Raw genomic sequence first — 14,809 nt, 5'->3', positions numbered from 1 at the left:
GTAACAGGGAGCGTTACTGCGAGAGACACAGTGAGGGATACCACAAGCAGGGCAGTGTAACAGTGAGAGTTACTGCGAGTGACACAGTGAGGGATACCACAAGCAGGGCAGTGAAACAGGGAGAGTTACTGCGAGAGAGACAGTGAGGGATACCACAAGCAGCGCAGTGTAACAGGGAGAGTTACTGCGAGTGACACAGTGAGGGATACCACAAGCAGGGCAGTGTAACAGGGAGAGTTGCTGCGAGAGAGACAGTGAGGGATACCACAAGCAGCGCAGTGTAACAGCGAGAGTTACTGCGAGTGACACAGTGAGGGATACCACAAGCAGCGCAGTGTAACAGCGAGAGTTACTGCGAGTAACAGTCAGGGATACTAAAGCCGCGCAGTGTTACAGGGAGAGTTACTGTGAGTGACACAGTGAGGGATACCACAAGCAGGGCAGTGAAACAGCGAGAGTTACTGCGAGTGACACAGTGAGGGATACCACAAGCAGGGCAGTGTAACAGCGAGTAACTCACAAGCAGCACAGTGAAACAGTGAGAGTTACTGCGAGTGACACAGTGAGGGATACCACAAGCAGCGCAGTGTAACAGGGAGAGTTACTGCGAGTGACACAGTGAGGGATACCACAAGCAGCGCAGTGTAACAGCGAGAGTTACTGCGAGTAACAGTGAGGGATACCACAAGCAGCGCAGTGAAACAGGGAGAGTGACTGCGAGTGACACAGTGAGGGATACCACAAGCAGGGCAGTGTAACAGGGAGAGTTACTGCGAGAGACACAGTGAGGGATACCGCAAGCAGGACAGTGTAACAGGGAGAGTTACTGCGAGAGAGACAGTGAGGGATACCACAAGCAGGGCAGTGTAACAGGGAGAGTTACTGTGAGTGACACAGTGAGGGATACCACATGCAGGGCAGTGTAACAGGGAGAGTTACTGCGAGAGACACAGTGAGGGATACCGCAAGCAGGACAGTGTAACAGGGAGAGTTACTGCTAGAGACACAGTGAGGGATACCACAAGCAGCGCAGTGTAACAGGGAGAGTTACTGCGAGTGACACAGTGAGGGATACCACAAGCAGGGCAGTGTAACAGGGAGAGTTACTGCGAGTGACACAGTGAGGGATACCACAAGCAGCGCAGTGTAACAGGGAGAGTTACTGCGAGTAACAGTGAGGGATACCACAAGCAGCGCAGTGAAACAGGGAGAGTTACTGCGAGTGACACAGTGAGGGATACCACAAGCAGGGCAGTGTAACAGGGAGAGTTACTGCGAGTGACACAGTGAGGGATACCACAAGCAGCGCAGTGTAACAGCGAGAGTTACTGCGAGAGACACAGTGAGGGATACCACAAGCAGCGCAGTGTAACAGGGAGAGTTACTGCGAGAGAGACAGTGAGGGATACCACAAACAGCGCAGTGTAACAGCGAGAGTTACTGCGAGTGACACAGTGAGGGATACCACAAGCAGCGCAGTGAAACAGTGAGAGTTACTGCGAGTGACACAGTGAGGGATACCACAAACAGCGCAGTGTAACAGGGTGAGTTACTGCGAGAGACACGGTGAGGGATACCAGAAGCAGGGCAGTGTAACAGGGTGAGTTACTGCGAGAGACACAGTGAGGGATACCACAAGCAGCGCAGTGTAACAGGGAGAGTTACTGTGAGTGACACAGTGAGGGATACCACAAGCAGCGCAGTGTAACAGGGAGAGTTACTGCGTGTGACACAGTGAGGGATACCACAAGCAGGGCAGTGTAACAGGGAGAGTTACTGCGAGAGAGACAGTGAGGGATACCACAAGCAGCGCAGTGTAACAGGGAGAGTTACTGCGAGTGACACAGTGAGGGATACCACAAGCAGGGCAGTGTAACAGGGAGAGTTGCTGCGAGAGAGACAGTGAGGGATACCACAAGCAGCGCAGTGAAACAGGGAGAGTTACTGCGAGTGACACAGTGAGGGATAGCACAAGCAGCGCAGTGTAACAGCGAGAGTTACTGCGAGTGACACAGTGAGGGATACCACAAGCAGCGCAGTGTAACAGGGAGAGTTACTGCGAGTGACACAGTGAGGGATACCACAAGCAGGGCAGTGTAACAGGGAGAGTTACTGCGAGAGAGACAGTGAGGGATACCACAAGCAGGGCAGTGTAACAGGGAGAGTTACTGCGAGTGACACAGTGAGGGATACCACAAGCAGCGCAGTGTAACAGGGAGAGTTACTGCGAGTAACAGTGAGGGATACCACAAGCAGGCAGTGTAACAGGGAGAGCTACTGCGAGAGAGACAGTGAGGGATACCACAAGCAGCGCAGTGTAACAGGGAGAGTTACTGCGAGTGACACAGTGAGGGATACCACAAGCAGTGCAGTGTAACAGGGAGAGTTACTGCGAGAGAGACAGTGAGGGATACCACAAGCAGGGCAGTATAACAGGGTGAGTTACTGCGAGAGAGACAGTGAGGGATACCACAAGCAGCGCAGTGTAACAGGGAGAGTTACTGCGAGTGACACAGTGAGGGATACCACAAGCAGCGCAGTGTAACAGGGAGAGTTACTGAGAGTGACACAGTGAGGGATACCACAAGCAGGGCAGTGTAACAGGGAGCGTTACTGCGAGAGACACAGTGAGGGATACCACAAGCAGGGCAGTGTAACAGTGAGAGTTACTGCGAGTGACACAGTGAGGGATACCACAAGCAGGGCAGTGAAACAGGGAGAGTTACTGCGAGAGAGACAGTGAGGGATACCACAAGCAGCGCAGTGTAACAGGGAGAGTTACTGCGAGTGACACAGTGAGGGATACCACAAGCAGGGCAGTGTAACAGGGAGAGTTGCTGCGAGAGAGACAGTGAGGGATACCACAAGCAGCGCAGTGTAACAGCGAGAGTTACTGCGAGTGACACAGTGAGGGATACCACAAGCAGCGCAGTGTAACAGCGAGAGTTACTGCGAGTAACAGTCAGGGATACCACAAGCCGCGCAGTGTTACAGGGAGAGTTACTGTGAGTGACACAGTGAGGGATACCACAAGCAGGGCAGTGAAACAGCGAGAGTTACTGCGAGTGACACAGTGAGGGATACCACAAGCAGGGCAGTGTAACAGCGAGTAACTCACAAGCAGCACAGTGAAACAGTGAGAGTTACTGCGAGTGACACAGTGAGGGATACCACAAGCAGCGCAGTGTAACAGGGAGAGTTACTGCGAGTGACACAGTGAGGGATACCACAAGCAGCGCAGTGTAACAGCGAGAGTTACTGCGAGTGACACAGTGAGGGATACCACAAGCAGCGCAGTGTAACAGGGAGAGTTACTGCGAGTAACAGTGAGGGATACCACAAGCAGCGCAGTGAAACAGGGAGAGTGACTGCGAGTGACACAGTGAGGGATACCACAAGCAGGGCAGTGTAACAGGGAGAGTTACTGCGAGAGACACAGTGAGGGATACCGCAAGCAGGACAGTGTAACAGGGAGAGTTACTGCGAGAGAGACAGTGAGGGATACCACAAGCAGGGCAGTGTAACAGGGAGAGTTACTGTGAGTGACACAGTGAGGGATACCACATGCAGGGCAGTGTAACAGGGAGAGTTACTGCGAGAGACACAGTGAGGGATACCGCAAGCAGGACAGTGTAACAGGGAGAGTTACTGCTAGAGACACAGTGAGGGATACCACAAGCAGCGCAGTGTAACAGGGAGAGTTACTGCGAGTGACACAGTGAGGGATACCACAAGCAGGGCAGTGTAACAGGGAGAGTTACTGCGAGTGACACAGTGAGGGATACCACAAGCAGCGCAGTGTAACAGGGAGAGTTACTGCGAGTAACAGTGAGGGATACCACAAGCAGCGCAGTGAAACAGGGAGAGTTACTGCGAGTGACACAGTGAGGGATACCACAAGCAGGGCAGTGTAACAGGGAGAGTTACTGCGAGTGACACAGTGAGGGATACCACAAGCAGCGCAGTGTAACAGCGAGAGTTACTGCGAGTGACACAGTGAGGGATACCACAAGCAGGACAGTGTAACAGGGAGCGTTACTGCAAGAGACACTGTGAGGGATACCACAAGCAGCGCAGTGTAACAGCGAGAGTTACTGCGAGAGACACAGTGAGGGATACCACAAGCAGCGCAGTGTAACAGGGAGAGTTACTGCGAGAGAGACAGTGAGGGATACCACAAACAGCGCAGTGTAACAGCGAGAGTTACTGCGAGTGACACAGTGAGGGATACCACAAGCAGCGCAGTGAAACAGTGAGAGTTACTGCGAGTGACACAGTGAGGGATACCACAAACAGCGCAGTGTAACAGGGTGAGTTACTGCGAGAGACACAGTGAGGGATACCAGAAGCAGGGCAGTGTAACAGGGTGAGTTACTGCGAGAGACACAGTGAGGGATACCACAAGCAGCGCAGTGTAACAGGGAGAGTTACTGTGAGTGACACAGTGAGGGATACCACAAGCAGCGCAGTGTAACAGGGAGAGTTACTGCGTGTGACACAGTGAGGGATACCACAAGCAGGGCAGTGTAACAGGGAGAGTTACTGCGAAAGAGACAGTGAGGGATACCACAAGCAGGGCAGTGTAACAGGGAGAGTTACTGCGAGTAACAGTGAGGGATACCACAAGCAGTGCAGTGAAACAGCGAGAGTTACTGCGAGTGACACAGTGAGGGATACCACAAGCAGCGCAGTGTAACAGCGAGAGTTACTGCGAGTGACACAGTGAGGGATACCACAAGCAGCGCAGTGTAACAGCGAGAGTTACTGCGAGTGACACAGTGAGGGATACCACAAGCAGCGCAGTGTAACAGGGAGAGTTACTGCGAGTGACACAGTGAGGGATACCACAAGCAGCGCAGTGTAACAGCGAGAGTTACTGCGAGTGACACAGTGAGGGATACCACAAGCAGCGCAGTGTAACAGGGAGAGTTACTGTGAGTGACACAGTGAGGGATACCACAAGCAGGGCAGTGTAACAGGGAGAGTTACTGTGAGTGACACTGTGAGGGATACCACAAGCAGGGCAGTGTAACAGGGAGAGTTACTGCGAGTGACACAGTGAGGGATGCCACAAGCAGCGCAGTGTAACAGGGAGAGTTACTGTGAGTGACACAGTGAGGGATACCACAAGCAGGACAGTGAAACAGCGCGAGTTACTGCGAGTGGCACAGTGAGGGATACCACAAGCAGCGCAGTGTAACAGGGAGAGTTACTGTGAGTGACACAGTGAGGGATACCACAAGCAGGGCAGTGAAACAGCGAGAGTTACTGCGAGTGACACAGTGAGGTATACCACAAGCAGCGCAGTGTAACAGGGTGAGTTACTGCGAGTAACAGTGGGGGATACCACAAGCAGGGCAGTGTAACAGCGAGTAACTCACAAGCAGCACAGTGAAACAGTGAGAGTTACTGCGAGTGACACAGTGAGGGATACCACAAGCAGGGCAGTGTAACAGGGAGAGTTACTGCGAGAGACACAGTGAGGGATACCACAAGCAGGGCAGTGAAACAGCGAGAGTTACTGCGAGTGACACAGTGAGGGATACCACAAGCAGGGCAGTGTAACAGCGAGTAACTCACAAGCAGCACAGTGAAACAGTGAGAGTTACTGCGAGTGACACAGTGAGGGATACCACAAGCAGGGCAGTGTAACAGGGAGAGTTACTGCGAGAGACACAGTGAGGGATACCACAAGCAGGGCAGTGAAACAGGGAGAGTTACTGCGAGTGACACAGTGAGGGATACCACAAGCAGGACAGTGTAACAGGGAGAGTTACTGCGAGTAACAGTGAGGGATACCACAAGCAGGGCAGTGTAACAGCGAGAGTTACTGCGAGTAACAGTGAGGGATACCACAAGCAGCGCAGTGTAACAGCGAGAGTTACTGCGAGAGACACAGTGAGGGATACCACAAGCAGGGCAGTATAACAGGGTGAGTTACTGCGAGAGAGACAGTGAGGGATACGGCAAGCAGGGCAGTGAAACAGCGAGAGTTACTGCGAGTGACACAGTGAGGGATACCACAAGCAGGACAGTGTAACAGGGAAAGTTACTGCGAGTGACACAGTGAGGGATACCATAAGCAGCGCAGTGTAACAGGGAGAGTTACTGCGAGTAACAGTGAGGGATACCACAAGCAGGGCAGTGTAACAGCGAGAGTTACTGTGAGTGACACAGTGAGGGATACCACAAGCAGCGCAGTGTAACAGGGAGAGTTACTGCGAGTAACAGTGCGGGATACCACAAGCAGGGCAGTGTAACAGGGAGAGTTACTGTGAGTGACACAGTGAGGGATACCGCAAGCAGGACAGTGTAACAGGGAGAGTTACTGCTAGAGACACAGTGAGGGATACCACAAGCAGCGCAGTGTAACAGGGAGAGTTACTGCGAGTAACAGTGAGGGATACCACAAGCAGCGCAGTGAAACAGGGAGAGTTACTGCGAGTGACACAGTGAGGGATACCACAAGCAGGGCAGTGTAACAGGGAGAGTTACTGCGAGTGACACAGTGAGGGATACCACAAGCAGCGCAGTGTAACAGGGAGAGTTACTGCGAGTAACAGTGAGGGATACCACAAGCAGCGCAGTGAAACAGGGAGAGTTACTGCGAGTGACACAGTGAGGGATACCACAAGCAGCGCAGTGTAACAGGGAGAGTTACTGCGAGTGACACAGTGAGGGATACCACAAGCAGGGCAGTGTAACAGGGAGAGTTACTGCGAGAGAGACAGTGAGGGATACCACAAGCAGGGCAGTGTAACAGGGAGAGTTACTGCGAGTGACACAGTGAGGGATACCACAAGCAGCGCAGTGTAACAGGGAGAGTTACTGCGAGTAACAGTGAGGGATACCACAAGCAGGGCAGTGTAACAGGGAGAGTTACTGCGAGTGACACAGTGAGGGATACCACAAGCAGGGCAGTGAAACAGCGAGAGTTACTGCGAGTGACACAGTGAGGGATACCACAAGCAGCGCAGTGTAACAGGGAGAGTTACTGCGAGTGACACAGTGAGGGATACCACAAGCAGGGCAGTGTAACAGGGAGAGTTACTGTGAGTGACACAGTGAGGGATACCACAAGCAGCGCAGTGTAACAGGGAGAGTTACTGCGAGTGACACAGTGAGGGATACCACAAGCAGGGCAGTGTAACAGGGAGAGTTACTGCGAGAGACACAGTGAGGGATAGCACAAGCAGCGCAGTGTAACAGGGTGAGTTACTGCGAGTGACACAGTGAGGGATACCACAAGCAGCGCAGTGTAACAGGGAGAGTTACTGCGAGAGAGACAGTGAGGGATACCACAAGCAGCGCAGTGTAACAGGGAGAGTTACTGCGAGAGAGACAGTGAGGGATACCACAAGCAGCGCAGTGTAACAGCGAGAGTTACTGCAAATAACTCACATGCAGTGCAACAGGGAGAGTTACTGCGAATAACTCACATGCAGTGCAGTGTAACAGGGAGAGTTACTGCGAGAGACAGTGAGGGATACCACAAGCAGCGCAGTGTAACAGCGAGTTACTGCGAGTGAGAGTGAGGGATACCACAAGCAGCGCAGTGTAACAGCGAGAGTTACTGCGAGTGACACAGTGAGGGATACCACAAGCAGCGCAGTGAAACAGGGAGAGTTACTGCGAGTGACACAGTGAGGGATACCACAAGCAGCGCAGTGTAACAGCGAGAGTTACTGCGAATAACTCACATGCAGTGCAGTGTAACAGGGAGAGTTACTGCGAATAACTCACATGCAGTGCAGTGTAACAGGGAGAGTTACTGCGAATAACTCACATGCAGTGCAACAGGGAGAGTTACTGCGAATAATTCACGTGCAGTGTAACAGGGTGCAAGATACTCTGCACTCACCACTTTTCTTTCCCTGGAGAAGCCGATGGATGAAGCTGGTGAACCAGGGGCTGTGTGTGCGGTCACCAAGGGCAGCAAACCACATCTGCCAATCGAGTCTGGGCTGGTGCGGGGCCACCAGAGGAGGGGCCAAGCTGAGGTTCCCTGGCTTGTACATGAATTCAATTTCCTGAGAAAAGGAAAACATCCGGAATATGGGATCAGACAAGAGAAGGAGCAGAGTGCAGGGCTCCAGGGGCCAATACCAGTGAGAGTTACTGAGTTATGGGGTTAGGGTGGAGGCATGGGCTTGGGTAGCGTGCTCTTTCCAAGGGCCGGTGCAGACCCGATGGACCGAATAACCTCCTCTGCACTGTAAAATTCTATGATTCTACCACACTTACAATATTGGGAACAGCAGGGTAAGGGATAAGACCATAAGATATAGGAGCAGAATTAGGCCATTCGATCCATCGAGTCTGCTCCACTGTTCAATCATGGCTGATCGGTTTCTCATGTCAATTCTCCTGCCTTCTCCCCGTAACCTTGATCCCCTTATTAATCATAATCTGCCTTCTCTCTGTAACCTCGATCCCCTTATTAATCAAGAACCTATCTATCTCTGTCTTAAAGACACTCAGTAACTTGGCCTAGAGCAACTGAATCACCCCACTTACATGCCAAGAATTTGGGGGACTGTGCCCACTCATAGGATGTGAATTGGTGGGGTTGTATTCCACATACATCACAAGGGTTGAACTCACTCATGGTGAGGATTGAGGGGGGCTGTACCCCTCTCTCAGGGCAAGGATGGTGGGGTGGGTGCTGAGTCACTGTACGACTTTGTAATGACTTCTCGCGCTAAATTGAAATCTGTCCCGTCACACTGTTCCCATTCCTTTCTTCACTGGCTTGAATCTTACCGTCCACCTCTGGCTATCATAGCTTCCTTCCACCACAACCTCTGGACGACCTCCAACTCCTGTCATTCGCCGGAACAGCCCATAGGAGTTGACCAGCTGGTAACGATCAACCATATCATAAAGCCGCCGGATCTCAGGCCTCAAATTGGAGCTGGCTTCATACTCGATGAAGGTGTATGGGACCTGGAAGACAGGAGGTTAGACCATCAGCACCCTGAACTCTCAGCAATCAATCAACAACATACCATACTAAGAAGGTGGGAGAGACACAACACAGTAAAGCTGGATTGGGGAGGGTTCTCTTGATCTGTAGCTCTGTCGGTTACGCATTAAGTCTCTCCAAATATTTTTTTAAAAAAAATACGCTGAATGTTTCTTCTCCATAATCCTTTCAAGCAAAATTCCAGATCTCTACCATACACTGGGTGAAAAGAATTCTCAACTCCCCTCTAAACCTTCTACCAATTACATCATGTAAATGGCTAGGAAGAAAGTCAAGGAACCATAGAATGAGACAGAGCTAATAGTCCATATCTACCTTCCCTGGTTATTGACCTCTTCTGCTAAGGGAGGTAAGTGCTTTATATCCCACTCAAACTAGATCCTTTAATTTTATACAACTCAATTAAATCCCCTCTCATCTTCCTCATCCTCCTATATTCCAAAAAAACCCAATCACAGTCTTTCCAATCTTCCTCTTAGCTCAATTGCTCCATTCTTGACAACATCCTCGTAAACATCCTCTGTCCCCTTGAGTGTGATCACAGCTTTCCTATGAAGTGGTGACCAGTATGCAGAATCTTAGCTGTGGCATAGTAGGAGAGCTGTTGCATTGACTTTTAACTTCCCAGAAATTTGAAAATCATCAGTAAACTGTGGTTTGAGTCCCATAAATTGATCCCTTGAGTATTCATCCACTTCTCCTTAAACATTTCCAGTCTCTCTCACTCTTTGGGTCATTCATTCCACATTCACCATCTTTTATGAAAGAGCTGAGTCTAGCCCGGTCGTGAACCAGTTACTACTTCTGGGATTCATTCCAACTTTGAGCATGTTGTCTGGGTTCATCCATTCCTTCCAGATTCTCATTGGATTAACCAATTGTTCCAATTTCACTACTCTGTTCCCAATGCCAGCCTGCCACCCTCTCTCGGAGCAACAGATCCGATCTAGTCACCTTCTCTCTGAGTAACCAAATCATGGTTCTTCACCCACTAGAAAATGACCAATCTCAACTCTTCACTTTCTCAAGAGTAAGCTGGGTCAATAATATGTCAAGGACAATAGGTGTGTTTGGAAAACAAAGGTAGTTTTAAGGGATTTATATTTCTATTGGTAAACATTAGGAATAAGGCATAGTTTTAATTGGGCTTAATTTAATGTTTCTGTGCCTGGAAGGGTAAAACCTATAGTTAGATTCATGCTGGACAACAGTTGTTTGCATGTGTGGGGGTTGGTTAAGTTCCAACTGTGGTTCTATTGTGCTGGGAGTTATGGTGTGAAGAGTAAATAGAAGTAAGTCGTTGCTTAGCAACAGGAGGCTACTTTCTAGCAGGAAGGACTTTCCTTTGTTCTTAGCTTTAACTGGAAGACAGAGCAGTTGGAGACAGGAAACTGGGGAGCTATCAACTCAACTTTGCTGGGAGAAACTGGACCCGACAAGGGCGTTGCAAAGATGCAAGCTTCCCAAGAAACAATCCAGTTAACCAGGAAATTGGGAATGCTATTTGAATACAGTCTGGGAATTGAGGGTTAAAGTAATTGTGAACAGTTAAGAGAAAGGAATACTAAAGGGGTTGGTGTAAATCCTGGACTGGATTTACTGTTAAAACTAGTGTGGATACTCTGTTTATTAAGTACCATTTGTAAAATCTGAACTGGAATTCGAAATGCAAACCTCTTAAGGAAAAATATTATTATGAGAAAAAATTTATTTTTTTTGTTTTCTATAAATGTAGAGTATCCAATTCCCCCCCCCCCCCCCCCCCAATTAAGGGGCAATTTAATGTGGCCAATCCATCTACCCAGCACAACTTTGGGTTTTGGAGGTGAGGCTCACGCAGACACGGGGAGAATGTGCAAACTCCACATGTACAGTGACCCGGGGCTGGGATCAAACCCGGGTCCTCAGCGCCGTGAGGCAGCAGTGCTAACCACTGTGCAACCCTGCCACCTGCAGAGAAGATTTTAAAGCGTTATTTGGGAGTGGAGTTTGGAAACTCTCATTTGACGATCATCTGGGGGAATCCGGAGGAGAAAACCGTAGACACTAACTTAGGTTCAGAGCGGAGAGCGTGTATCTGACCACAGTTATCATGTGTGCTTAAAGGGGGCTGTGTTAATAGGATCATTGTAGCTTAAGATGAATTTTGTAATCCGTGTTAACCTTAAAATCTGTTTATTTGTTAAGCTAAGGGAGAGTGTAGGGAGTAAAGGAGTATTGTATCATAATCCAACTATTCATGCTTAATAAATGTTTTTTCCTAGTTGTTAAAACTAATTAATGGCCCTGTGACTCTTTTTTTCATAAAATGCAGAGGATCAAAGTAAACGCTACGGTCTTTTGAGCCAGGGTTCCAATCTGAGATCTTCCCGTTCAGTTAGAACATAACTGGGGTGGTAACAGGTATGCCGAAGCCCAGGCATGTTGTGGGGAACTGACCTCACTAATTCAAGGCTGTTGTTAAACTGTGTCAGCTGTGGTTCAGTTGGTAGCACCGTCACCGCTGAATCTCTGAAGTCTGTGGATTAGAGTTGCACACCAGAGATTTTAGCTCGAAAATCTAAGCTAACACTCAAGGGTGATAGAGGGAATGCTGCACTGTAGGCGGTGCTGTCATATAGATGAGACATTAAACTGAGGTCCTCTCTCAGGTAGACATAAAGATACCACGGTACTATTTTGAAGAGGAACCTGGGAGTTATTACCAGTGCCTGGCCAATATTTAGCCCTCATTCAACATCAGAAAAAATTATCAGGTCATTTATCTTATTGTCTATAGGGCCTTAGCTGCTGTGTTCCCTACAGTACAACAATGACTATACTTCAAAAGTACTCTATTGGCTGTTAAGAACTCGGAGATGTCTTGAGGTGGTGAAAGGTATGATAGAAATTCAGTCTTTTTTTTTCTTTAACGGAGAACCAAAATTTGAGTGGGGGAATCCCATCTCCAGCCCTCACTCACCAGACTAACGGCAAACATTGCAGCAGCAGCAACAGCAAACAGGGCCCATTGAGAGGTAGCCCAGAGCTTGGCGATAAAGCCTTTCACCATCAGAGAGCTGCAAGAGAGAAACAGAGTCAGCGTTAACCCAAGGGGCGAGGGGACAGTGCAACTGTGTGTGCATGTTGGGGGGTGGGGTAAAGAACCAAGCAAATGGGGGCTGGAGTTTGGGGCAACAGGATCCCACAAATTGGGTGTACAGCAAGTAAATCAGCAGAGGGGCCTGCAACACTAAACCCTGTAAACTGGGCAATGTTGCAAACCAGGAATAAGAACAAATAGACCAGGTAGGGGCACAATGTTCTCTTCCAATTTTTCTTTGCTGTGTGCACCCATGCAGCTTAAAGAGGACACTGACTGAAGTGGATCAGAGTGATCTGGCACACATTTATACCTGAAACAACATTGCCAAAAAAACAGATTATCTGCTCATTTACATCATTGCTGTTTGTGGGAGCTTGCAGGATGCAAAGTGACTGACACATTTTTCACACAAGGAAACCCTCATTGGAGACCGGTTAGCTCAAGTGGCTAGATGGCCAGCGTGGTTGTGTTCAATTCCTATTCTGGCTAAGGCAGACTTGGGATTTGTCTCCTCACCATGCTCCTGAGAATGGAAGGTAATGGAAGAACACCACTAACAAAAACGACCAACAAAAAAATCCTCCAACGAAGCACCAGCAAAAATCAATCAAGGACCTGCCTTCAGGAACAGCAGATATGGAGGAAGCGAGAAGAATCTGTATATCTCCACAGACGCACCTGAGCAGCGATGTGAATATTTCCCAGCTGAGGGACAGCACACCGATCCACATAGTGAGTGGAGTCACGATCTTCAGCCACCTTGTAAACTCATGGAAAGTGAAAACTATGAACCAAGCAAAGAGAGTGGTTAGAGAGCCAGTGCTGTAGCTGCCCTGGGACATGTAGAGGGAGCTTTATGTAACTTGTGTTGTACCTGTCCAGAGAGTGTTTGATGTCAACAACTGGATGCCTCAAATTGTAATGAGTTTTATTCATAAAATCATATGGCACTGGAGGCCATTCAGCCCATCGTGCCGTTGCTAGCTAATTAAACCCACTCTGCTGCTCTTTGCTCCTCCACCCTCTGAGGCAATGCATTTTATTTTTTTGTTTTTATATTTAATCCCCCCCCCCCCCAATTAAGGGTCAATTTACCATGGCCAACCCACCTACCCTGCCGTTTTACTATTTATGTGCATTACTGTACCACTCTCCACCAATGCAAATATATTTTGCAAAGGGACAAATGTGACAACAGCTTGGAAATGAAAGGAATGTTTCATAATAAAGCATTTAGATTTCTGGAGAATGATGTCTGAAGAGCTGAGCCTGCTGCTTGGTTTTAAGATCAATGACGAGTGCCAGACAGGGAAAGGATCTGAAGCTGTTACTGCTCATACCTGTTTTTGTTTCTATCATCCTTTTCTCCCAGTTGACACGTAGTCCAAAGTAGTGAATTGTCCCATAAACGAGTGTTACAAAAACTGCTAGCTCAGTGAGGCCAATAATCCATGCTTGTAGTGTCCGCGACCAACCTGGGCCAATAGGAAAAAGAAGAAACAATAAAAACGCAAATGTTACAGGCCAATTACTTTCTCCCTGGACGCACATCACAGGTACCCAACCCAAACACACCAGCCACAGGTACCCAACCCAAACACACCAGCCACAGGTACCCGTCCCCGAACACACCAGCCACAGGTACACGACCCGAACACACCAGCCACAGGTACCCGACCCGAACACACCAGCCACAGGTACCCGTCCCTGAACACACCAGCCACAGGTACCCGACCCCGAACACACCAGCCACAGGTACCCGTCCCCGAACACACCAGCCACAGGTAGCCAAACCCGGACACATCACCAGCCACAGGTACCCGGCCCCGGACACATCACCAGCCACAGGTATCCGGCCCCGGACACACCACCAGCCACAGGTACCCAGCCCCGGACACATCACCAGCCACAGGTACCCGGCCCCGGACACATCACCAGCCACAGGTACCCGGCCCCGACACATCACCAGCCACAGGTACCTGGCCCCGGACACATCACCAGCCACAGGTACCCAACCCCAGACATACCAGCCACAGGTACCCAACCCCAGACACACCGGCCACAGGTACCCTACCCCGGACACACCAGCCACAGGTACCCTGCCCCGGACACACCAGCCACAGGTACCCTACCCCGGACACACCACCAGCCACAGGTACCTGACCCGGACACACCACCGGCCACAGGTACCTGACCCCGGACACACCAGCCACAGGTACCTGACCCGGACACACCACCGGCCACAGGTACCCGGCCCCGGACACACCACCAGCCACAGGTACCCGACCCCGGACACAAAAGCCACAGGTACCTGACCCCGGACACACCACCAGTTACAGGTACCTGACCCCAGACACACCACCAGCTACAGGTACCTGACCCCGGACACACCAGCCACAGGTACCCGACCCCAGACACATCACCAGCCACAGGTACCCGACCCCGGACACACCACCAGCTACAGGTACCTGACCCCGGACATACCAGCCACAGGTACCCGACCCCGGACACAAAAGCCACAGGTACCTGACCCCGGACACACCACCAGTTACAGGTACCTGACCCCAGACACACCACCAGCCACAGGTACCTGACCCCAGACACACCACCAGTTACAGGTACCTGATCCCGGACACACCACCAGTTACAGGTACCTGACCCCGGACACACCACCAGTTACAGGTACCTGACCCCAGACACACCACCAGCCACAGGTACCTGACCCCGGACACACCACC

At 50.3% G+C, this 14,809-nt stretch overlaps 1 protein-coding gene across 1 annotated transcript in view; it reads right to left on the bottom strand.

Annotated features, from left to right (window-relative positions):
• Positions 1 to 14,809, bottom strand: part of lmf2a (lipase maturation factor 2a) — a 70,721-nt gene that overhangs the window by 13,808 nt on the left and 42,104 nt on the right. Inside the window, exons 7-11 of the mRNA XM_072471245.1 lie at positions 13,412 to 13,546; positions 12,750 to 12,855; positions 11,949 to 12,045; positions 8,764 to 8,946; positions 7,862 to 8,030 (exon numbers count right to left, since the gene is read on the bottom strand). Of these exons, the coding sequence (XP_072327346.1) occupies positions 7,862 to 8,030; positions 8,764 to 8,946; positions 11,949 to 12,045; positions 12,750 to 12,855; positions 13,412 to 13,546 (690 nt within the window). The remainder of the gene's footprint in view (positions 1 to 7,861; positions 8,031 to 8,763; positions 8,947 to 11,948; positions 12,046 to 12,749; positions 12,856 to 13,411; positions 13,547 to 14,809) is intronic.

This window comes from Scyliorhinus torazame, chromosome 13 (assembly GCF_047496885.1).
Source record: "Scyliorhinus torazame isolate Kashiwa2021f chromosome 13, sScyTor2.1, whole genome shotgun sequence".
Classification (NCBI taxonomy): Eukaryota; Metazoa; Chordata; class Chondrichthyes; order Carcharhiniformes; family Scyliorhinidae; genus Scyliorhinus; species Scyliorhinus torazame.
The sequence above is the reverse complement of the archived record's forward strand: the minus strand, read 5'-3'. Positions and strand labels throughout refer to the sequence as shown.